The 26,379-nt window shown below is 35.5% G+C and overlaps 2 protein-coding genes across 3 annotated transcripts in view; both read right to left on the minus strand.

Moving 5' to 3' along the window:
• LOC127728718 (metallophosphoesterase MPPED2-like) overlaps positions 1 to 26,379 on the minus strand; it is a 154,221-nt gene that overhangs the window by 47,139 nt on the left and 80,703 nt on the right. The window lies entirely within an intron of this gene.
• On the minus strand, positions 994 to 3,886 carry LOC127728708 (growth hormone secretagogue receptor type 1-like). The gene is made up of 2 exons (XM_052236344.1): positions 3,166 to 3,886; positions 994 to 1,878 (listed from the first exon to the last, which is right to left on the minus strand). The coding sequence occupies exons 1-2, from the start codon at positions 3,507 to 3,509 to the stop codon at positions 1,053 to 1,055; spliced, it is 1,170 nt and encodes a 389-aa protein (XP_052092304.1). The 5' UTR covers positions 3,510 to 3,886; the 3' UTR covers positions 994 to 1,052.

A 26,379-nucleotide genomic window follows, 5' to 3' on the forward strand; every position in this document is an offset into this window, starting at 1 on the left:
AAATCAGTCACGGTTGCAAAGCCTTTATCACACCCCTAATATGCATGACGTCACGTCATCGATATCAGTCACTGTTGCAAAGGCTTTATCAAACTCCTAATCTGCGTAACGTCATATCACAAGAAAAACATCTACTTGAGGTATATAATAAAGTGTATATGATATGGCTTTTTCAATATCACACACCGTATCAACCCTCAACCAATATAATCCCTCGAGCAGAGCTCTTGGGATTATATTGGTGTCTCGAGTTGATACGGATGTGATATTGAAAAAGCCATATGATACTCTCTCTCTCTCTCTCTCTCTCTCTCTCTCTCTCTCTCTCTCTCTCTCAATATAGGCATTTTACAAATTTTAATTTTATTTGTATTAAACTTTTGCGCAAGTTTATGAACATTTTTATATGTATACATATATGCCTGCCCCAAGTCAGGAGCCTGTAATTTAGCGATTCACGTTGAATCATGTCCGTCATATTTGTTTTTAGTAAATTGTATTGTATGAATTAGATCGTTAATTTTCTCTTTTGAATTGTTTCACGTTTCTTGTCGCGGGCTTTTATAGCCGACAATACGGTATAGTTTTTTTTCTCATTGTTGAAGGCCTTATACGGTGGCATAGAGTTGCTTTTATCTTCGTGATTTGAACTATGGTGAATAGTTGTCTCGTTGGAAATCATTCCGCACCTCCTTGTTTTGTATAAAATAAAATTTTGCAATATTTACTTAATCAGATGTTCAAATTATCTAGGGCATTATTGATCTTAGATGAATTTCGCAGGTTCTGTTAGGGTCTTCTGTGTTTGTTTTTTCTTGTTGTTGTTGTTGTTGTTGAACCAAATGTTTTTTAAATATCTTTGTGGATTTCCAAACGTGTAAGGTATAGGAGTTCGTGGTGATTTTCTATCAACATACCTGATGAACAAAATTTACAGCAGACAGTGACAATATTCACTTTTCAAAACATGTTTTAACAAAATTCTAGACAAAAGATTTTCAAAGAATTTAATAGGACGCAAAAGATTATTCAATATCAGCGTCTGATTTGTTTCATCTCTTTCGGCAAAAAAGTGTGTTGTATATTTTCTTCACCTCTGTTCTAAATCGGGTGTCACAAAATCCGTAAACAAAACAATTTGACATGTTGTTGATGAAAAAGCACCAAACGAATGTATTGTAAAGTATTTTCCCACTGAATGACATATTAGACACAAATCCTGTTTTAACAAATGCTAATATCTTAAGAGTTAAATGAGGGAAATAACTTATAAAGAAAAATGCAGTGATGAGAAAAAACATAAAAGTTGTTCGTTTAGCTCTATCAAACTTAGACTTCTCATGTTTCTTCGCTTTAAGTTTATGTTTTGTGCCGGCACTAGATGAAGAATCTGTTGAAGCCATTGGAATGTCTATTATTACTTTTTCCTTTGAACAGACTGTTTTTATGTTTTTCAACATATTTTCTCCTTTAAAACCAGAAGGCTTGTCTTCAGAACTTGCATCTGTTGAAACTGTTATTTTACTTTTGGAAGTATCTGAACTTGTTCCACCTGGAACTGAACTTTTAAATGTCGTATGTTTAGATATAACCCTTCCAATAAGACTGTACATCACTAGTAGTATACCAAAGACCCCAAATACAACTAAAATCAAAACTGCGTTGAAATAAGCTTGGAACTTAGTGTTCTTGAATTTATCTTCAGTAAAGCATCGGACTCCCGTAATGTTTGGGTTCGTAGTGTTAATAGAACTATGTCCATACAGTGCTGGCGCTGGCCAGGATAGAACCATGGATATACCAAGACAAACCAAGATCAATATTTTCGCTATTCGCCTTGAAATCTGCTTTCCAAGAGGAACACATATCTTTCTATATCTAGAAAATAATAGAAAGACACAAATCAATACCAATTCATAAGAGGCTGTAAAAAATAACAGATTTTATCTGAGGCTTTAATATAGATTTTAAACATTTTTCAAAATTTGGAGTATTTATAAAGGAAAATTTATAAGTCAACTTTTTATTTATTCAAATAGTATATGTGCTAGTATATGAAAAATGTCAATATATACCAAAGTATTTGTAGACTTAAGTCTTAGATGCATAATTTTTTATTAGTTGTTATTGACTTTGAACCAGCTGTAGGTAACTGCGAGTACCTTCAGATCTGTACTTGGGTGTCTTTTTTTGTTGTGGGAATGTATAAATACCCTGCCACGTCCGGTCTGTGTTTTTGGTAAGAGGTGTTTTTCTTCTTTGTATCTATCTGATGAGTTAAGCCCTTTTCAACTGATTTTTACAGTTTGTTCTTATGTTGTACCGTTAAACCACTGACCCAGGTTAGAGGGAGGGTTTGGTGCCAACAAACTAGTTTAATCCCGCCACATTCTGTATTTGCCTGTCCGAAGTCAGGAGTCTGTAATCCAGTGGTTGTCGTTTATTGCTGTATATCATATTTGTTTTTCGTTCATTGTTTTGTACATAAATCAGGCCGTTAGTTTTCTCGTTTGAATTGTTTTACATTTGTCATTTCAGGGCCTTTTATATCTGGCTATGCGTTATAGGTTTTGCTCATTGCTGAAGCCGTACGATGAATCATAGTTTTAAACTTCTATGTCATTTGGTCTCTGGCGAAGAGTTGTCTCATTGGCAATCATACCACATCTCCTAATCTTTATATTAAGCCGTTAAGTTCAACATTCATTCTATTTATATATGTACATGAAATTCGGCTAAGGTAAAATATGTTAACATAACTTAACATCCTCGTTATTTTACCGAAAGCTAACATGTTTGAATGAATTTAACATTACTACGTTTTCTTGTCAATCTAAATGTAAACACCTATCTTAAACTAACTTTGTTATAAATTTTTCATTAGTTATACAACAGTGAATTTGTTTTCCAAATTAGAGGCGTTTTTGGCACGATATATTTTATACTTTCCTGTTCTTGTTTTCACAAATTTTCCCATATGAATTATAGTGTAAATTGATTTACAGAATGAAAACTAAATTGACCCTTATTTCAGGAAGTACACGTTAATAAGAAATGAAATAGTTCATACGATGACATGTACTTCAGCTGTAACAAGTACAAAAATACAATTATACAATACATTTAAAAAAAATACACTTTTTGTAAGCATAAGACATAACATACCTGTCTATGGCAATGATTGTTAAGATCAAGGCTGATGATATACAGATGAAATAGTTGACGAATCGTAGGACTTTGCAGGCTGATATCATCGTGAATGTCAACGGATTTCTAAGATCAACAATAATGAAAGGCATACCGACGGTACAAGTTATCATATCTAACACAGCCAACGATAAGATAAATATTCGATGATTTGAAGGTTTCATTCGGAATGTATAGACAAAGAGCACGTGCAGGTTACCGATTATTCCGATGATCATGATAATTGTAACAAATATAATTCCACCAACATATTGCTTTGCTTCTTCGTGATTCAGTTCTTCTAGCAATTGGCCTTTTTTCATCCTACTGATTACAGTTTACGTATTAGATAGAAAAATGAGCAATTGCTTTATGTTTATGAGTTCAAATATCTTTTAACCACTAAACCACAAATATCACAAATGCATAAAAAATACTGTCAACGGTTTTAAAACTTCTTTAGTTATTTTCAGACCTCATAATATTGTAAATATGAACATCAAACAAAATATAGAAAAAAATAGAGTCATCGACGTAATACTTGTCACATGAAAATCACAATGTCACAGCCCTAAAAAAAGAAGATGAATGTAGCGGTTATCGGTATAAATCTTTCACCTCTTTCATGATCTACAGTATCTGACTGTATGGCAGTTTCGAATATAATTACGCTTTAGATATGATTGCCTTTTCAACGTTTGAGAACAAATAAAGTAATGAAGTATATACCGGAAATATGTTTGGACTTTATATATCTATGATGCTCCGGAAAAAGAGGAAAAAGAAATTGGCAATACTTCAAACCATAAGATTATTACCCACTTGCTATAGACCAGAAAGGAAATAACCACTTTCAATAATTAACGTGTAATTGGGTCGGAACTGATTATTCAGGTGCTTGAACCCATCCTCTTTTATTGTAATTCACCATTTGAAAATTTGACCAACCCTTAACGATTCGTTGTTTAAAAAAAACCAGGGAAATTTAGAGAAAAAATAAATGGAGAATGTGTCAATGGGACACAGATGACGCCTCCGCTTGCATATAACGTAATAAAGGGGCATAACTCGAGAATGGTAAAAGTGACGCCACCCAAACCACCCAAATTCGAACTTGATCTGTGTTTTGTGGTAATAAGCATTGTGTATAAGTTTCATAACATTTGGTAGAGGCAGACAAAAGTTAGAAAACGGAAACCAATTTTGGGACGTACGGACGGACAAGGGTAACACTTGTATTACTTCTCCGATGACGGCGGAGGCATAATTATGATCTTCATTTTCGTATTCTTATGATAACATTTGAAGAATAAGAATATTTGGTTACATAGTAACCGACCATATCAATCTTTTCACATAGACATGTTCGATAGTTTTCTTTAGTTCCATATCTATTCCAGTGTATATAAAGTGCGAATCCAGATAGTTCATTTTCACTGTCATATGCGAGTATTTCTATTGTAGAATAAAAGATGATGGGGAAAACTGTGTTTGTTTATGTTTTGAAATTACAAAATAATTGATTTTAATGTATTTTTTAACACAATTTCATTAGAATATGACTTTACAATGTACAATAACATGATCTAAGTCCAAAAAAAATGTTATTTAATCAACACAATCTTAAATAAAGTTATTGAAAGCGATTCATTTTGACATTTGATACGATGCATTATCATTGTACGTGCGATCATTTCTGATGTGGGATTTATTTAGGTACGATGGATTTTCAATGTGGTTTTATGTGAAAATTGGGCTTGCAAAAACTGACGATATTCATATGATGAATTGAATATTGATGATATTTACAATTTAAAAATCAAACTTATCGTACATGATTGGCTACAGTACAGTTGATTGCGGGCGGTGTGCGTTTTAAGCGATACAGAAAAAGCTGAGAGAAGCCGATATATGATATCAAAAATATCCTGAGTTATGCACACAGTTTGTATACAAAAATATATCATACACGTTGTATGCATGTTAAGTCATCAATTTTAATCAAAGAATTCCAATTTTAACTCGAACTATACTTACTGAATGATAAACGCACATATGTTTACAAACCCTGGTCACAATAACTCGCTTAAAATGCTTCAAAAATGTAAACATTAAACTAGATTTGCCATTGCAAGCAATAGCGGATGGCACCCATCCCACATTGCCACTAAACTGCAGCCACTTTGAAAATTCCAAAATCAAATATCATTTCCTGACATGGCAGGTAACATTCCTGTAAATTTTTAGAAAAATTTGGAGTATTTTGAAATTTTTGAAATTTTGGCTGTTTCCATGGTAACGAAGAGCATTTCCAAAATTCCAAAGACAGATGAGGCATTGACATATGCCATGGTACATATTCATAAAGTTTCATTCGGTTTCATAGAAAATTCTAAAAGAAAATACAGCTTTTATGTGTTTTCCCATAGGGTCAATGTTAAACGTTTCTCCTGTTTCCATGGCAATGGCAGCCATTTTGGAATTTCTAAGTACTGTTGGTACTTCGGGGCACCACCACCAACATTTGCACAAAGTTTCATTAGGTTGGCTCTTATAACGAAAGAGTTAGAATTTTGATTTTTTTTTATATTTTTTTAGTTTCCATGGTAACCGTAGACATCTTGAACATTCCAAAGTCAGGTGCACAACTTTATATGGTGGTCAACATTATAGCATAGTTTCATCAAGATTGGTCCATCCAATAACGAGAACTGCCGTTGACAAAAAGTGTGGAAGAATAAAAATAAGAAAAAAAGAAACGAACAATAACAATATGTCACCCCAACTCCGTTGAGGGTACCATAATAACTTTAAATAACAACTGATATATGTGCAGGTTATTGAGCGTAGCTTCCTCCAGAATATATCCCACATACCTAGTTCATTGTAACTATTATGATTTTCTAAAATAGTCATCAGTTTATGAAATTGTTTCTACTGTATCGTTCGTTGTGCGTTTTCGTTACAGTGCTGTGCCGTTCGTTGCGCGTTTTCATATTAGTACTGTACCCTTCGTTGCTAATCATATGGAGAAGAACATATGCTATCTCCTTTGAAATATCAATCTTTTACTCTTTGTAACGACTTAACTATTTGACATTTCTAACATTTCATATTGAAAATTAAAGCACCTGAATTCTGTGTATGTTTAATGTGGGACTAATTGGATCCCACTCATCGGGAGCACCTGATTGCAATGCAGTTTCTACGAGATTTCGCAAAAACAACTTTAAAAATCTAGTATTTTGGTCTTGAGGTAAAGGTCACACGAAGGTCTTGATGATATGCTACACATCGCCCTGAGTTTGCTATTATTGTGTCAGGGATTCGAAAATATTCGGGGGTAGAAAATTCATGATTGCAACGTATTTTTATGGCGAATTTTCCGTAAAAAGTTGTAGTACTTGATTAAATAAAAAGTTGTCAAGCAGTATTAATATTTTATATACATATTTTTACTATATTGATCGTCTTTGAGCTGCCAAATGCACAACGAACAGTACAAGAATTTGCAACGAACGGTAGTAAATAAAAACACTATTAAGACAACGAAACATTACAGGATATATAACAACGGGTTTCTCATTCGTTGTGACTTTTTAAAATAGACGTGTGTATAGATTACTTGTTAAACATTGCGAAGCTTGTTTTAACTATAAATAAAGGCATGGTATGTTGACTCGAAAACTAAATGTGACCGTGCGTTTATTGATTTTTGTTGTTGTTTAAACTATTAATGGGTGTTCATGTATTATGCAAAATAAACAATGCTGTCAGGAAACAGTAAACTTTGTTTTCCTAAACATGTTATACCTACTGTTACGGCCATAAGTCTTTGATGAAAAATATTTAGACGTTATATCTACCAACTTCGCTTCGCTACAGAGCAACGTGCAAATTCAACTGTAAGGTAGAGATACCAGTGATATACTAGAACCATTAAAACTTGTAGCAATAATCTGTTCTTAATGTGTCATTACAATTTCAAATTTGCCTATTCTGTTTATGTCCAAGATATACACACTGATGAAGTTGAATTGATACGTGATGTCTAGCTCCTTAGATGAAACATAAACTGAAAACGTAACCTGTCACTCATGTGTAAAATGAATGTCGTTGTTTGAACGCTCTTTATTATCCAAGATGCATTCATTAATGGCATTTCATTAGTATGTGATGTATAGTACAAAAAAATAGACCGAAACCCAAAACTTAAGCATAGTTTTCGGTGACTGTTAATGTGCTTAACTGTGCAAGGTATATGTATTCAATGATGCAATGTGATTGGAATGGATATATTTAACCCTTCGCATATATATCCTTACGAATTGTTAAAACAAATTGAATTGAATATTTTCAGCAATAAATGCTCTTATTTTTAAGGAACTCATTTTTGTAATTCGTTGGACTTTCACTCTCAAAGTAAGCAATATATTATCCTTTTGACTTTATTTAGTTTGTCAGCGAGTCGGCTGAATCAACACTCTATTTGATGAAAATGAAAAAGATTCCTACTGTGAATGCACCGCATATACACGAGAAATGAATCACCACTACAGTGACAATGAAAGTATTGTATCATTATTCAATAGTAAACATGAATCGCATAACGAAAGCAGCATAGTGAAATTTAACTCAATAACAACAAACTGAATAACAAAACCTGTTTAAAGTTATACAACATTAAGGATTATGTAAAAAGATATATTTTTCTAAGAATAAAATTTTACTGCCGCTTTTAAATCTCCTGCATGCTCTGTTCGTGAAATATTCTTAATATTTACCTATTTGTGTAACGATTTCACACCTGGATCGCTGTATGTGCGATATAAACCCGTCTGCATCTCTTACCTGTATCATGAGTTTATTAAAACAATCCATTTGATATATCATTTATTATTTCATTCCAAAATCAGCAATTTTTCCTCTGTTTATTTATCATTCTACATAAGAAATTTATGGCATATACAGTGAAAATGGTATTTCAGGATCCGCACTTTATATACAGTTGTATTCTATTTAAGTATTTACCCTCAATCAAAATATCTTGCATCCCTACCTTTACCCCTAAATCAAAATATATTGCATTCCTACCTACCCATCTACCACCTACCCAACTATTTACATAACTATCTGTCAATCAGAAATCTTAACATTCTCGTTTGATACATATATATTGAACAATAAAGGTGAAATACCGGCCAATTACTACTTATAATACTATTTTTTTTGTTAGCTGTGGTTTGTTGATTACCGAAAAAAATATAGTTAACCCAAAACAAATGGATTTTAGACTGGTATACGCTACATATACCTATATAGCTAGATCTTCTTAAGATATGGGGGATATGGTTATAGATTCTATTGGTGTTTTTTTTTTCTATACGATAATATAAAAGTGGTCCTTATCGTCTGCATTATCAGATTTATTTTTGATATAAATCGATGAAAACTTCATATGTGAAACTCGTAACCTATATGTCGTTTAATCAATAATCTTAACTCGAAGATCTATCGGTAACACCATCAGTTGTTTTTCCGGGATTGAAGTACATAAAAAAACTTCCTTCTTCCTAGGTCAAAATGATAGCCACATTTGTTGACAGAAAAGCAGTATTGATTTATTTTTGGTATATTGTACTATATTTTAAGATGGAGTAAAACCACAGACGATAAAACAGATATTAAGGTATTGCCAATACAACATCAAAAACAATACGCAAAACCAAGGTCGATAAGCCAAAGGATGTTGAAGGTTTTTACTACGGTATAAGACAACTACAAGGTCAGGAGTTGATCAGAAACAACCTCTTTGTTGAAAAGTGCTAGCTACATTGTAGCTTTGTAATTGTATACAAATATTTCCTTGTAAAGCAGTGAAAATAATTTTGTTTCCAGACACAGTTACTAACTGCTATATATACTAATGATCCGTCAATTTGTTTTTATATACTAAATCACAGTTATTCTTACAAAGCATCAAAATGATTAACGGCAACCAATTTGGAAATTTAATTATCTCGGCAAGTACTACAAAAGAACAAAACTAGATCTGATTTAAAGTGCTCCATTATTTTGCATTTTGAAATGATTTGATATCATTTAAATGTCAATTGACAATAAAACTGAAATTGTGTTCTACCAACCGATACCTGTCACTTCTCCTTATGTTGAACGTAAACAGACTCTTGGCGACTCAGAGCTTACATTATTGTTTCAGCGCTTGTCCATCGTCAAATTTTATTGGTATCAGAAAATTTGCTTTGCGGTCATACAAGTTGATCACATATTTCCTTTTATACACAAATCAAATCACAGTAGACCTCTCACGTATAGATACTGGCATAAACCCCCAAAAATGTCTTCGCTGTACTTATAAACGGTCCTGTTAACGACAACAATCTGAATCTTGGCATAGACTTACTTGAAAAAAAGTCGTCACTATTATTTTATGGGGACGATAGAGCATTGGTTTCAAAATCAACAGAGGTTCTCAGTGTATGTTGGATACGCTTCGCCAGTGATGCAGATGTTTGAGTTTTTTTAATCAGTTCTGATAAATCGAAATGTATTTACTCCAGTAAGGCAAAAACCAAACAAACTAGTTGGAGGAAACAGATTGTAAATAATTGAACAATATAAATACTTATAATATTTATTTACTATGGACGTATTACAGCCAATGTAGAAGCTTTGACAAAAGGCGGAGGAAGGAAACAACAATAAAGGATTCGGATTCAATGCGTATCAAAAACTGTGTGTGATTCCTATCATCGAATATGTATCAAGTATTTTGGGATCTATAAAATTTTCAGCAAATACAATATCCAAAATCGTACTATTCGTTTTGTACCAAATCTCGCTCTAAATGGAGACGTTGGTTTGGTCCCTAGCCAACTATGTAGACAGGTTAACAGTATAACGTAAAGGGACAGAGTCTTTTTGTTTCGCAATGATCGTATTACAAAGCTTGCGTTTGATATTGACTGTAATCGTTGTACCAATAAAAATGTGGTGAAATTGAAGGAAATGCCTTTGAGAGTAAAAACTGAATGATATTGTGATGAACGACCGACAGAAAGGACCAGACTCAAGCTAGCGACCAATTCCAGCGACCAATCAAGCTAGCGACCAATTCTATCGACCACTAAACTTAACAATGAGCATCAACACGTTAGAGAATCATTCAGAGATATGTCTGAAAATCACAAATTGACATTATGCTACAACGTTCTACTAATACGAAATACGTAATATATCGCTTTTAAATGTTTAATGGACCACGTATGTCTACATTTGCAATAAATAGGGGACGGAATAATAAATACATATCCTTTTTAGAAAGGAAAAAGTAATTAATTTTGTTTAAGTTTTACTTTGGATTTCAATCTTTCTAACAGTTAACGTGAGTAGCGTGCTTGCTCAAGGCTTATGCTCTAAATCAGTAATTCAGTATTTGAAGATTTTATATTACATGGCATTATACATTGATATAAAATCGAGATCTTCGTTCCTTGCAAAAAATGAATGAAAAAAAAAAAACAATAAAAAAAAACAAAACAAGTTAAAAAAACCAAAAGTATCGGGAATGTTATTTGTTTGCGATACTTTAAACTAAGATTTTTAACGTGTAACAATAACTACATATAGTATAGATGAATTAATAAAAGGCAATCTTAGTACATAACGGCTAAACCAAGTCTCAACATTCAGAGGTGTATTAAGTATTGTAGAACAGAATAAAACAATCTTAGTACATAAGTGCAGATGTCAATTTACGGTGAGAAAAATAAAAAGTTAAACTGAACAAGAAAGACGCTATATGCGGTAGAAAAATCATATAACGGCTTTCTATACTCTCGGCATCCTCAAATATCGTGTATTTCCTTAAAATCTCTTTTGGTAAAGAATTACTATATCGGCCCGGTCAAAAAGAACATACTAGTACATATTTCAAACAAAATAGTTCCTACGCATATAGCCAAAACTTTGTCAATAAGTGAAATATTTGGTTTATTTTGGTATAAATGAAAGTTTAATCACTTGGGATCACTATAGGACCCTGGTTGAAAGTCTCTTTTGAATGATAAAAAAAAAGAAATTATAAAGCAGGGAATATTTGCCCTGTTGCTCAGATTTTGCTCAGTACCTGTTTTTGTACTTCCAAATTTCCGGGAACCAGTCAACACATATCGGTACAGTTATGCTGATTTTTTTCCAGGAAAAGTAATGATAATGTATATTTTGCCATTGAATAACTGTCATATAATTTGAAGTTAGGACAATGGTTATTATTTTTACCATACTGGGTAAAAGGGCCGGACGGGGGTGCACTTTCCCGCCCGGGCATTTCCATGAATAAAAGGGCCTGGGACAAGCTTTCAATCCCACTAGATGTGGGTAAAAACTTTGCCGTAGGGAACTGTACACAAAGACTGAAAAATGTGCCCATACCCATAATTGATAGGTAACTCAGACTTTGGGTGGCCAGTGAAGTCTTCAGGTGCACTTTCCCACCCAGGTATTCATATGAGTTGAAGATATGGATAATAGCTTTCAAACTAACCACCTGTGGTCAAGAACTTTGCCGTAGGGAAACGGGAGGATAGCGATTCCTGCCACCACCCCTGTGCTGAAAAATGAAAAATTTGGTATGTTGTTGTGAGCTTCTGGTGCACTTTCCCACCCGGGCATTTCCATGAATAGAAGGGCCTGGGACAAGCTTTCAATCCCACTAGGTGTGGGTAAAAACTTTGCCGTAGGGAACTGTACACAAAGACTGAAAAATGTGCCCATACCCATAATTGATAGGTAACTCAGACTTTGGGTGGCCAGTGAAGTCTTCAGGTGCACTTTCCCACCCAGGTATTCATATGAGTTGAAGATATGGATAATAGCTTTCAAACTAACCACCTGTGGTCAAAAACTTTGCCGTAGGGAAACGGGAGGATAGCGATTCCTGCCACCACCCCTATGCTGAAAAATGAAAAATTTGGTATATTGTTGTGAGCTTCCGGTGCACTTTCCCACCCGGGCATTTCCATGAATAGAAGGACCTGGGACAAGCTTTCAATCCCACTAGGTGTGGGTAAAAACTTTGCCGTAGGGAACTGTACACAAAGACTGAAAAATGTGCCCATACCCATAATTGATAGGTAACTCAGACTTTGGGCGGCCAGTGAAGTCTTCAGGTGCACTTTCCCACCCAGGTATTCATATGAGTTGAAGATATGGATAATAGCTTTCAAACTAACTACCTGTGGTCAAGAACTTTGCCGTAGGGAAACGGGAGGATAGCGATTCCTGCCACCACCCCTGTGCTGAAAAATGAAAAATTTGGTATGTTGTTGTGAGCTTCCGGTGCACTTTCCCACCCGGGCATTTCCATGAATAGAAGGGCCTGGGACAAGCTTTCAATCCCACTAGGTGTGGGTAAAAACTTTGCCGTAGGGAATTGTACACAAAGACTGAAAAATGTGCCCATACCCATAATTGATAGGTAACTCAGACTTTGGGTGGCCAGTGAAGTCTTCAGGTGCACTTTCCCACCCAGGTATTCATATGAGTTGAAGATATGGATAATAGCTTTCAAACTAACCACCTGTGGTCAAGAACTTTGCCGTAGGGAAACGGGAGGATAGCGATTCGGCCACCACCCCTGTGCTGAAAAATGAAAAATTTGGTATGTTGTTGTGAGCTTCCGGTGCATTTTCCCACCCGGGCATTTCCATGAATAGAAGGGCCTGGGACAAGCTTTCAATCCCACTAGGTGTGGGTAAAAACTTTGCCGTAGGGAACTGTACACAAAGACTGAAAAATGTGCCCATACCCATAATTGATAGGTAACTCAGACTTTGGGTGGCCAGTGAAGTCTTCAGGTGCACTTTCCCACCCAGGTATTCATATGAGTTGAAGATATGGATAATAGCTTTCAAACTAACCACTGTGGTCAAGAACTTTGCCGTAGGGAAACGGGAGGATAGCGATTCCTGCCACCACCCCTGTGCTGAAAAATGAAAAATTTGGTATGTTGTTGTGAGCTTCCGGTGCATTTCCCCACCCGGGCATTTCCATGAATAGAAGGGCCTGGGACAAGCTTTCAATCCCACTAGGTGTGGGTAAAAACTTTACCGTAGGGAACTGTACACAAAGACTGAAAAATGTGCCCATACCCATAATTGATAGGTAACTCAGACTTTGGGTGGCCAGTGAAGTCTTCAGGTGCACTTTCCCACCCAGGTATTCATATGAGTTGAAGATATGGATAATAGCTTTCAAACTAACCACCTGTGGTCAAGAACTTTGCCGTAGGGAAACGGGAGGATAGCGATTCCTGCCACCACCCCTGTGCTGAAAAATGAAAAATTTGGTATGTTGTTGTGAGCTTCCGGTGCACTTTCACACCCGGGCATTTCCATGAATAGAAGGGCCTGGGACAAGCTTTCAATCCCACTAGGTGTGGGTAAAAACTTTGCCGTAGGGAACTGTACACAAAGACTGAAAAATGTGCCCATACCCATAATTGATAGGTAACTCAGACTTTGGGCGGCCAGTGAAGTCTTCAGGTGCACTTTCCCACCCAGGTATTCATATGAGTTGAAGATATGGATAATAGCTTTCAAACTAACTACCTGTGGTCAAGAACTTTGCCGTAGGGAAACGGGAGGATAGCGATTCCTGCCACCACCCCTGTGCTGAAAAATGAAAAATTTGGTATGTTGTTGTGAGCTTCCGGTGCACTTTCCCACCCGGGCATTTCCATGAATAGAAGGGCCTGGGACAAGCTTTCAATCCCACTAGGTGTGGGTAAAAACTTTGCCGTAGGGAATTGTACACAAAGACTGAAAAATGTGCCCATACCCATAATTGATAGGTAACTCAGACTTTGGGTGGCCAGTGAAGTCTTCAGGTGCACTTTCCCACCCAGGTATTCATATGAGTTGAAGATATGGATAATAGCTTTCAAACTAACCACCTGTGGTCAAGAACTTTGCCGTAGGGAAACGGGAGGATAGCGATTCGGCCACCACCCCTGTGCTGAAAAATGAAAAATTTGGTATGTTGTTGTGAGCTTCCGGTGCATTTTCCCACCCGGGCATTTCCATGAATAGAAGGGCCTGGGACAAGCTTTCAATCCCACTAGGTGTGGGTAAAAACTTTGCCGTAGGGAACTGTACACAAAGACTGAAAAATGTGCCCATACCCATAATTGATAGGTAACTCAGACTTTGGGTGGCCAGTGAAGTCTTCAGGTGCACTTTCCCACCCAGGTATTCATATGAGTTGAAGATATGGATAATAGCTTTCAAACTAACCACTGTGGTCAAGAACTTTGCCGTAGGGAAACGGGAGGATAGCGATTCCTGCCACCACCCCTGTGCTGAAAAATGAAAAATTTGGTATGTTGTTGTGAGCTTCCGGTGCATTTCCCCACCCGGGCATTTCCATGAATAGAAGGGCCTGGGACAAGCTTTCAATCCCACTAGGTGTGGGTAAAAACTTTACCGTAGGGAACTGTACACAAAGACTGAAAAATGTGCCCATACCCATAATTGATAGGTAACTCAGACTTTGGGTGGCCAGTGAAGTCTTCAGGTGCACTTTCCCACCCAGGTATTCATATGAGTTGAAGATATGGATAATAGCTTTCAAACTAACCACCTGTGGTCAAGAACTTTGCCGTAGGGAAACGGGAGGATAGCGATTCCTGCCACCACCCCTGTGCTGAAAAATGAAAAATTTGGTATGTTGTTGTGAGCTTCCGGTGCACTTTCACACCCGGGCATTTCCATGAATAGAAGGGCCTGGGACAAGCTTTCAATCCCACTAGGTGTGGGTAAAAACTTTGCCGTAGGGAACTGTACACAAAGACTGAAAAATGTGCCCATACCCATAATTGATAGGTAACTCAGACTTTGGGTGGCCAGTGAAGTCTTCAGGTGCACTTTCCCACCCAGGTATTCATATGAGTTGAAGATATGGATAATAGCTTTCAAACTAACCACCTGTGGTCAGGAACTTTGCCGTAGGGAAACGGGAGGATAGCGATTCCTGCCACCACCCCTGTGCTGAAAAATGAAAAATTTGGTATGTTGTTGTGAGCTTCCGGTGCACTTTCCCACCCGGGCATTTCCATGAATAGAAGGGCCTGGGACAAGCTTTCAATCCCACTAGGTGTGGGTAAAAACTTTGCCGTAGGGAACTGTACACAAAGACTGAAAAATGTGCACATACCCATAATTGATAGGTAACTCAGACTTTGGGTGGCCAGTGAAGTCTTCAGGTGCACTTTCCCACCCAGGTATTCATATGAGTTGAAGATATGGATAATAGCTTTCAAACTAACCACCTGTGGTCAAGAATTTAGCCGTAGGGAAACGGGAGGATAGCGATTCCTGCCACCACCCCTGTGCTGAAAAATGAAAAATTTGGTATATTGTTGTGAGCTTCCGGTGCACTTTCCCACCCGGGCATTTCCATGAATAGAAGGGCCTGGGACAAGCTTTCAATCCCACTAGGTGTGGGTAAAAACTTTGCCGTAGGGAACTGTACACAAAGACTGAAAAATGTGCCCATACCCATAATTGATAGGTAACTCAGACTTTGGGTGGCCAGTGAAGTCTTCAGGTGCACTTTCCCACCCAGGTATTCATATGAGTTGAAGATATGAATAATAGCTTTCAAACTAACCACCTGTGGTCAAGAACTTTGCCGTAGGGAAACGGGAGGATAGCGATTCGGCCACCACCCCTGTGCTGAAAAATAAAAAATTTGGTATGTTGTTGTGAGCTTCCGGTGCACTTTCCCACCCGGGCATTTCCATGAATAGAAGGGCCTGGGACAAGCTTTCAATCCCACTAGGTGTGGGTAAAAACTTTGCCGTAGGGAACTGTACACAAAGACTGAAAAATGTGCCCATACCCATAATTGATAGGTAACTCAGACTTTGGGTGGCCAGTGAAGTCTTCAGGTGCACTTTCCCACCCAGGTATTCATATGAGTTGAAGATATGGATAATAGCTTTCAAACTAACCACCTGTGGTCAAGAACTTTGCCGTAGGGAAACGGGAGGATAGCGATTCCTGCCACCACCCCTGTGCTGAAAAATGAAAAATTTGGTATGTTGTTGTGAGCTTCCGGTGCACTTTCCCACCCGGGCATTTCCATGAATAGAAGGGCCTGGGACAAGCTTTCAATCCCACTAGGTGTGGGTAAAAACTTTGCCGTAGGGAACTGTACACAAAGACTGAAAAATGTGCCCATACCCATAATTGATAGGTAACTCAGACTTTGGGTGGCCAGTGAAGTCTTCAGGTGCTCTTTCCCACCCAGGTATTCATATGAGTTGAAGATATGGATAATAGCTTTCAAACTAACCACCTGTGGTCAAGAACTTTGCCGTAGGGAAACGGGAGGATAGCGATTCCTGCCACCACCCCTGTGCTGAAAAATGAAAAATTTGGTATGTTGTTGTGAGCTTCCGGTGCACTTTCCCACCCGGGCATTTCCATGAATAGAAGGGCCTGGGACAAGCTTTCAATCCCACTAGGTGTGGGTAAAAACTTTGCCGTAGGGAACTGTACACAAAGACTGAAAAATGTGCCCATACCCATAATTGATAGGTAACTCAGACTTTGGGTGGCCAGTGAAGTCTTCAGGTGCACTTTCCCACCCAGGTATTCATATGAGTTGAAGATATGGATAATAGCTTTCAAACTAACCACCTGTGGTCAAGAACTTTGCCGTAGGGAAACGGGAGGATAGCGATTCCTGCCACCACCCCTGTGCTGAAAAATGAAAAATTTGGTATATTGTTGTGAGCTTCCGGTGCACTTTCCCACCCGGGCATTTCCATGAATAGAAGGACCTGGGACAAGCTTTCAATCCCACTAGGTGTGGGTAAAAACTTTGCCGTAGGGAACTGTACACAAAGACTGCAAAATGTGCCCATACCCATAATTGATAGGTAACTCAGACTTTGGGTGGCCAGTGAAGTCTTCAGGTGCACTTTCCCACCCAGGTATTCATATGAGTTGAAGATATGGATAATAGCTTTCAAACTAACCACCTGTGGTCAAGAACTTTGCCGTAGGGAAACGGGAGGATAGCGATTCCTGCCACCACCCCTGTGCTGAAAAATGAAAAATTTGGTATGTTGTTGTGAGCTTCCGGTGCACTTTCCCACCCGGGCATTTCCATGAATAGAAGGGCCTGGGACAAGCTTTCAATCCCACTAGGTGTGGGTAAAAACTTTGCCGTAGGGAACTGTACACAAAGACTGAAAAATGTGCCCATACCCATAATTGATAGGTAACTCAGACTTTGGATGGCCAGTGAAGTCTTCAGGTGCACTTTCCCACCCAGGTATTCATGAGTTGAAGATATGGACAAGCTTTCAATCCCACTAAAATAAAAAGCATATATCTATAAGCTATTTTGAAGAAATTTCCTCGATCAGACATAGACCTTACATTAAGTACATGGAGAAGTTAGTTCGTTGGAAGAAATTTCTTCTAATCAAAAACTCCATGAATGTTTTCGAAAGTTATTAATGTCTTTAACTTAAAAAATTTACCCAAGAGTCTATATTTTTCATGAAGAAGCTTTTCTCGGAGTTTCACCAAATTTCATGAAGACTCACAAAGTGTAATTGACGTCTAAAAACTTAAAACTTAGACTGTAGCTATATGTTAAGTTCAAAACAGAAATTTATCCGTTAATCAATAAAATTTGGAAAAATTACCTGGAATACTATAGATAAACATCCTGTCTCGTGGTATCATACGAGTCTCAAATTCAGGATTTGTTAAGTAACTTCCCTCTTAGAACAAAATCTCTAAAAAGAGTGTAGCGCTGTGTCTCCATTATTACGTTAAAGTGTTATTTGGGAGTAAATGTTATAAAACTACATTCGTGTATTAAAGGTTCAAGGACATCTTGTGATTATTTCGGCAAAATCTGAATTTGGAATATCCCTATAAAAACAGGTGTTATAATGTTATCATTTATTTCGACCACTAACTGAAATTAATTCCTTTTTTTATCTTAATAGATACTCGTAATCACGTCACATAATTAAAGTACTAAGAATATTACCCACTGAGTACCCTGTGTAACGAAGTCAGTAAGTGGATAATTAAATTTTATTATGTAATTACAAAGTTAAGAAAGATTCTAAAGTTCAAATGTTCGATTGTTCACAAACTGTCTTTAAAGTTGAATTGTTCAAATGTTCATATCGTCACACGGACACGTGATCGTATAGTGGTATAACTGTTCGGTCCTGACTGAGTAATTCGGATGGTTAGTGAATTAATTCCAGCCTACCAACAAGGGGGGAGACCTTGGCGGAATCTCCTTTTGGAATCTATCTGTACGAATCTATCTTTCGAGTCCAAAGCTGGATCTTATATAGTTCAGAGGGGTCATCCATCGTTACACAATGGCCCATAGCTGTAGGCCGGTTACGTAGTAGTCTGGTTGTGGAGTAATACTAGTCTGTGGTTAATTGTCAAACTATGCAATTAACCCCTGACGGATACATGTTATTTCACAGTAGACATGGTCATTTATTGGCTGCAGGGTATATGTCTATAATATTCGTACAGATTGTTATTAAGTGTCTAAAGGTTACATGTAATCGTTTCGGATTTGCTGTATTTAGTTACTTCCTGATGATTAACGTATGGAACACAATTGTGTTACATAATGCCTTCCATCCAAAATAGAACGAAAGTTCACTAAAATACGGTATTTTTCTTCCTGTAGGTTATTATAAATTCAGTAGTTCCTTGTTAAGTCTTCTGTAACCATCACCACATATATAGTTCATAAAATTCGGCAAATCCAACATCTGGATACATAGAGTTCATATGATTCATAAAGTTCAAGATTTGGGTATATATTGTGCATACTTTTTCCCGTCACCATCATAGCATATTGTTCCTCTACTACTTTGTACAAGTGTCGGTCATCATCTGCTAGTGGATCCGGTCATCAACGTTGTAAGGTTTACCATCTAGTCCCATTACTAAGTTGTTGACGTATCTATCTCTAGGTAAATCTTTCTCAAGAGACTATTAGCATCGGTCTCCGGTTAAGTTTCGTCCCTGATCAATGGCGCAGAGGAAGACATCTCTCTGGAAGCAGTAACATCTGTTCCAACCAATTGCGTTGACACCATTTTGTACCCGTTGTTCGTGGCATTAGAACCAGAACTCGCACTTTTCTTTTTGGCTATCCAAGATATATTCTTAATAATTAAACAGTACAAAATATGGCTATTCAAATGAAGATTGCACCTAACCCACTGATAAACTTTTCCCAATTTCGGAAAAACTAAAACTTGTTTACTACTTTTTTATTTATCAATCGTTTGTTCAATCGCCTTTAGTTCACTGGGTTATTCAAGCCTAGCAAAATTTAATAAAACAATTTCTAGGTAAAATCAATACGTTCTCTTAAATATCGAATTAACTGGTTAAAACAAAAAAAAAAAAAACAAAAGAGGGAAAAAAAAAACTGTCGTATACAACTTCTAAAATTTTGAGAATCCTACATGATAAAAACAAAGATACGTTTATTTACACAAGACATTAGAAACATATTTACAAATTTACAATCAAATAAGTTCAATTCGATCATTCTATATAACCCCTACACCTACATGATACCTATAAAAAAAAATTACTAAAAATTATATGTGTTAATTTGTTACCAATTGTAATACTTTTACGTCTTTAACGTTAGTTTCTCATTAATTTATCTTAATGCTAAATGTAGTCCACAAATTAATTCAGGCTCATCACTCTTAAAAATATTTAAGATTACATTGATAAAATTTTAACTACGCCTTGTGCAATTTGTTACTGACTCTATATTTCCTATTTGACAACAACACCTTGTTGCGAAAAAAAAAAGTCTTTCTCTGTAATCGTTTACATTTCCAAAAAATGTATATAGTTTCCTCATCATAGTCTTTCCTTTCTTTTTTTATATATATCATTTTAATTTGCTTTAAAACATCAGCAACCTACTGCCTTTCCTTTTTATACATTTCATTATGACTGAATGTATATATGTTGAGATTTTATTCCTTCTATTTTTTTTTTTTAAACTTGACCTACTTCTTGAAAACCAAAACAATTTAAAGTTTGTTCTATGCTTATTTATGAACAAAACCCATTGTTTAGACTCATTTTTTGTTTTACTACTAAATTAATTATTTTCTTATTCTTATTTTAATTTCTGATAATTATCCTCATAATTGTTTATAAAAAAATCAATTTAATTTTAATGCTAATTTTCCTTTAATATCAATTATCTATTTCACTTAAAGTTTGTCATTAGTCATGAAGTTCATGTGTCTCTCATTTTTTACAAATATCAATCTACCACAAAAATACTGTAAATTCCTTTGGGCAAAACATATCAACATTTATCTTTAATGTGCTATTTTCTGAAGATACTTCTCTTTATCTATTAACATTTATTTTATGTAAATAAGGCGTAATCTAACACCATAAAACAACTTGCACCATTTAATTACTTAACATCACTTATGTTAATCATCCGAAGAAGGGGTTGGAATCTAAAATTATAGACTATTTGTTTTCTCTAAACAAATGTGCGTAAACACTACCCAACTGCGTAAACCCATAATCATCAATGGCAATAACACGCAAACAATGTATCCTCAATGTACCCTTAACTTCATCTACCAAAGGTTCTAAATCAACCTTCATATATACCGGTGCTCTACTAATTTTACGTAAGATATATATTTTCTAGAATAATTGAATGTATCTTCAAGAAAACAACCCATAATATAAATGCTATAGTATCAGACATTTTAGTTTTTTACATATTTACTCTAAACAAAAAACTAGCTTCTTCAAACTTAAAAAAAAAGTTTTATTTTTAAAAATCATACTTATTATATATAACGTATCCTATCTATTCAATAACTGCATATAAAAATAACTAAAAAAATATCTTCAATTGTTTTAAGAATATGTGTATTCATAATTCTTAAATTGACGTACAATTTCTAAAAATACTAATAAAAAATTTCGTGCGAACCACAGCTCGTGAACAAACTTCTGATTTTAAGCCTTTTAAATATACGGCCACACTCCCTTTAAAATTTACAAATTTACTTAATGTGTATGCCATCCCTTGAAAAGCCATTTCTACTTTTTGTACTGACATTGAAATATCTTGATTGTCCATAAAGAAAAATGAAAGTAACTTAGTTCTTACGTTTTATATTCCTTTGCGTTGTTTTAGCCAATCCAAGTCGATCCTGCTGTCTCGGCACCAAATTTACGACTTGTAACGAAGTCAGTAAGTGGATAATTAAATTTTATTATGTAATTACAAAGTTAAGAAAGATTCTAAAGTTCAAATGTTCGATTGTTCACAAACTGTCTTTAAAGTTGAATTGTTCAAATGTTCATATCGTCACACGGACACGTGATCGTATAGTGGTATAACTGTTCGGTCCTGACTGAGTAATTCGGATGGTTAGTGAATTAATTCCAGCCTACCCACAAGGGGGGAGACCTTGGCGGAATCTCCTTTTGGAATCTATCTGTACGAATCTATCTTTCGAGTCCAAAGCTGGATCTTATATAGTTCAGAGGGGTCATCCATCGTTACACAATGGCCCATAGCTGTAGGCCGGTTACGTAGTAGTCTGGTTGTGGAGTAATACTAGTCTGTGGTTAATTGTCAAACTATGCAATTAACCCCTGACGGATACATGTTATTTCACAGTAGACATGGTCATTTATTGGCTGCAGGGTATATGTCTATAATATTCATACAGATTGTTATTAAGTGTCTAAAGGTTACATGTAATCGTTTCGGATTTGCTGTATTTAGTTACTTCCTGATGATTAACGTATGGAACACAATTGTGTTACACCTGTAGTTCACAGTAAAATATCAAAGGCACGGCACTGGGTGTTGTGCTCAGGGCCGTAACTAGCCTCTTTTAAAAGTGAGTAAAAATATATAAAACATTTTCAGCGAAGGGTTTGGGGGCCACTAAAGGCCCCCAGAAGCTCTGGAAAAAATGACGCAAAATCGTGCATTCTGAGCGTTTCCCGGAACCTTTCTTAATCTAAAACGCAAGTTTTGTTTTAATTATTTTTCGACAATATTCTGGTCTCAAAGCAAAATATATAGATTCAGTGTAAGACTTTTAGTTTTTGGGGACAACATCAAAAGACCGATATGTAGGATAAAGCAAAAATTGTAATTCAAATAGTTAAGTGTGTGGCTGCTGTTCTTTTGCCTTTTTTTGTTTTTGAGTTTCGGCTTGCAGGAAAAACGTTTTATACCTGTCAATTATGTTTTTTTTTTTAAATTAAGTTAAGAGGGGGACTGATTATCATTGATATAACTATATGTGAATTCAGTTTTTATAACACATTTCAATTACAACTTGATGTTGTTCCTAACTGGGATAGAAAAGGTTCACTCAGGGTAGACCAAGGAAAACTGTTCTTAAGACCTCATTGCTACATTTTTGTGCTGTTTTAATATGTATACTGGCTGATTAATGTCGGCTCTGTCTGTTCTGGTCTTGTATTGTGTTTAGACTTTGGTGTAATTTTTTGTGACTCTAAAATTTAGTAATAGCTACTTTAAGTACCGCTTAAGTCGACGCTAGGAATAAAAGCCCTGTTCATTGATAATTGTATGTTTTTCTATGTATTGTGCGCGATTTTGTCCAATGCACATTTACTCCATATCCCTTTTCTATTTAAGGGCCTGAAAACGGCTTAATGCAAGTTTACGCCCTTCATTGTAAAAGGTCATATGACAATACATTATTTTTCTTTTTAAATGATTTGATTCCGGGAGATTGGTTGTCTCACTTTAATTTTAACCTATGTCAGCTTTTTAGTTAAACAGAAAAGAGAGTCAGTTTTGTATTCTTTAATATAAAGTTTTAATTTTCCTTGAAAAAGCGACCAATGTTTCTATGTTCGGTAGCTTCGTATCTTCTCAAAACATTTTCTCCAACAATATCTGGACATGTAACATTGCCAAACCACACAAACGTTCACCCGTCATTACCGACCACTTCGACTATGCTTTTTCAATATTTTTTATTTTTTTATTATCAATGTTGCAGAGTACATACCTTTTCATAGACTTACCGATACATATTTTTACGATTTAAAGTAGTTTTTAAAATCAGACAAAAGGTCCTTAAATATAATAAAACTTAAGTTTAAAACAAAATTACTAATTTACAAATGGATTCAACACTAAGACAATAGTCATAAAGAAGGGCAATCAATGAACAAAAGACAAACCCGGAGAACAGATGAGACACATAACGACAAACAATATAGACAATCAACATTGAAAACTAAAAATAAATGAGAAACTTGGATCCCGAAAAAAACAGGGTCGACGTTCGAGGATGAACAGAACTTGATTCTTGCAAGACACTCGCCGTGAAAACAATCTGATATGAAGACAAGCTTTTGTTTCAACTTTTTTTTTTAATTTCCAACAGGAGGCATTTGCCTCAATGTAGTGACGGCCCTGAACTGTGCTCTATGATGTACATGATATTTACTGACATCCATCTGTGGTAGTAATAATGTTACCCGTATATCATATTTCTCACATGAATAGTAGCTTGAATACATTTTAAAACTACTTGATAACTATATTGAATTGCAGCAATGGCGTTTATGTGGTAAACATTTTGTCATCCACCAATATATGTATTAGACACCGGCTACTTTAGAAACTACACAGATCTCATTTAGCTACATGTAGGACAGTTCATGCACATGAACAATGTATTTGATTATGTAAATTAAATAAAATATATACATTTGTATTTACAGATATTGCATAAGTCATCTAGATATTATTGAAGAAGATATTAGATAAAGTAAGGTTACAATGTAACTCCGGAATGTTTTTATATACTAGAGCTATTTTCAAACAGTTTTCTTATCTTTACCACCATCTAAAAATCGATGAAAATCTAATTTATAATACATGCTTAAAAATGGTTTAAAACTACAATTTTAAAAGTTTATTATTGCTCTTGGTTGAGCATTTGATATTTGGAAACAAATTAATAAATGCGACATTCATTCCAAAAAAAAAATATAATTCTATTGGAAGTAAAGTGGTAAATTGTTTTTTTTTTCAAATATAATTAAATATGGGTTGCTGTCTTATTGGCCTGAATCTAACTCTCATTTTAATCATACTGCTAATACAAAGCGTTACATGCAATTGTCCTAATCAATAAAACTGACCGATGTGAATTGTAGGAATGAACCCTTTTGGGACCCTACATTGTATATCAGGAGGAAAATTCCGTATTTTTAAACAAAATTCAAAGTTAAACAACCTCATTGATTACGGACATTATGAACATGTACATGCACAGTGATTTTAAACGTGTAGAAAGACATGCTCATTTGATTTTTGCAACAAATGATGTAAATATTTTCAATTTTTGTATACAGCTGTTATTAATTAAATTGATTAATCAGCATGCGTTCATGTATACATTAACTTCCTCATAAGAATATTGTATTTTAACGCTTTAACATTTTGAGTGCCTCTGTTAAACATTTTTTTTTTTACCGATACAGATAGTTTAGTCATGATATTCAAAGGGGTGATGTTTACAAGGATATATTCCAATATGTTCAATACAAATTCGATATTTCTAAATATTCAAATTACTATTTATCAGGACTTGGTGATAACAAAACGGTAATTGACATTTTTAAATATAAAAGTGCTGGTAAAATAATGACCGAGTTTGTTGGTTTATGGGACAAAAATGTACACCCACATAGTACATGGTGAAATTACGAAGAAAGCTAATAGGTGTTTAGAAAACTATAACTTTTGAAGAATAGAAACGATGTTTAGAATCACAGCAAATCAATAAATATTATTAAGAGTCATCTTCACAATATCTTAAGATTAATAAGATTGCTTTGTCATACATTAGCTTATGAACATTACAAAATTAAAAAAATATGTATTAAAGAAACACAAATTATAAATAAAAAATAATGATAATAAAAATGAAAAGAAAAGAATTAGTTAAAGAAAGAAGATCAGACGTCAAATATGGTGAACTTAATAATCCAAAGTTTAATCATCTAAATTCTGTAAAAGTTAGCAGGCTTGTAGACATGGTAGAGGAAGACTATCCTGAATATCCTGAATATCTCGAAAAAGCTGATTAATTTATTTGTAATTTAACTGCAGTAGATTTACGCCACCACAGGTGCATACAACTAGTAGACACGTTAACAGAAATAAGAAGATGTGGTATGAGTGCCAATGGGACAACTCTCCATCCAAGTCACAATTTGTAAAAGGTAAACAATTATAGGTCAAAGTACGGCCTTCAACACGGAGCCTTGGCTCACACCGAACAGCAAGCCATAAAGGGCCCCAAAAATAAAAAAAAAGGCATAACAGTTAAAGGTATCCAAAACACGAATTCATAGGAAACTATGGACGCCATACATACATTAGAAAAGCATAGTCAATATAACCAAATATACTCGTCAGTAAACTAATATCCCGTAGATGTGATGTATCTAGTAGTAGTATGTACCTGTGACTGCTAAAATCTACTACCGTCAAAACAAGGACCAATTCATCAGCATGTTCAAGGCGGGTGGGGGTTAGAATGGAGTATGTTCATGCAATAGATCATCATTTAATTTACATTTTTGAACATACTACACAGAGAAACAACCCCCCTTTTCTACTACAGAAATCAATCAGTGGGTTCATTATTTGGAAATCAAGAAGCAGTGAACAATTAACTTTTTCAATCGGGTTGGTTGGACATGTTTTTGAACATGAAAATCACTGTATCAACCCATCTTACAACTCTGGAGGACTGGTTTGGACTAGGCGTTTTTATCAAAGAAGACACATATAATGTCATCTCTATAAAAAATAACCAACTCCTTTGATTGGGTTGGATGGACTATGTTTGTATGTACATGTATATGCAAATCACTACATGAACCAATCTACTAACACATGAGGACTTGTTTGAACGAAAGGTTTTCCAAAGAAGACATATATAATCTCATCTCCAAAAAAAAAAATAAGTGTCCCTATTTTCCTACCGGATATTGTGAACAGTATGCATTTACAATATCCGAAACA

The sequence above is a fragment of the Mytilus californianus genome, unplaced genomic scaffold (assembly GCF_021869535.1).
Source record: "Mytilus californianus isolate M0D057914Y unplaced genomic scaffold, xbMytCali1.0.p SCAF_2, whole genome shotgun sequence".
NCBI classification, from domain to species: Eukaryota; Metazoa; Mollusca; class Bivalvia; order Mytilida; family Mytilidae; genus Mytilus; species Mytilus californianus.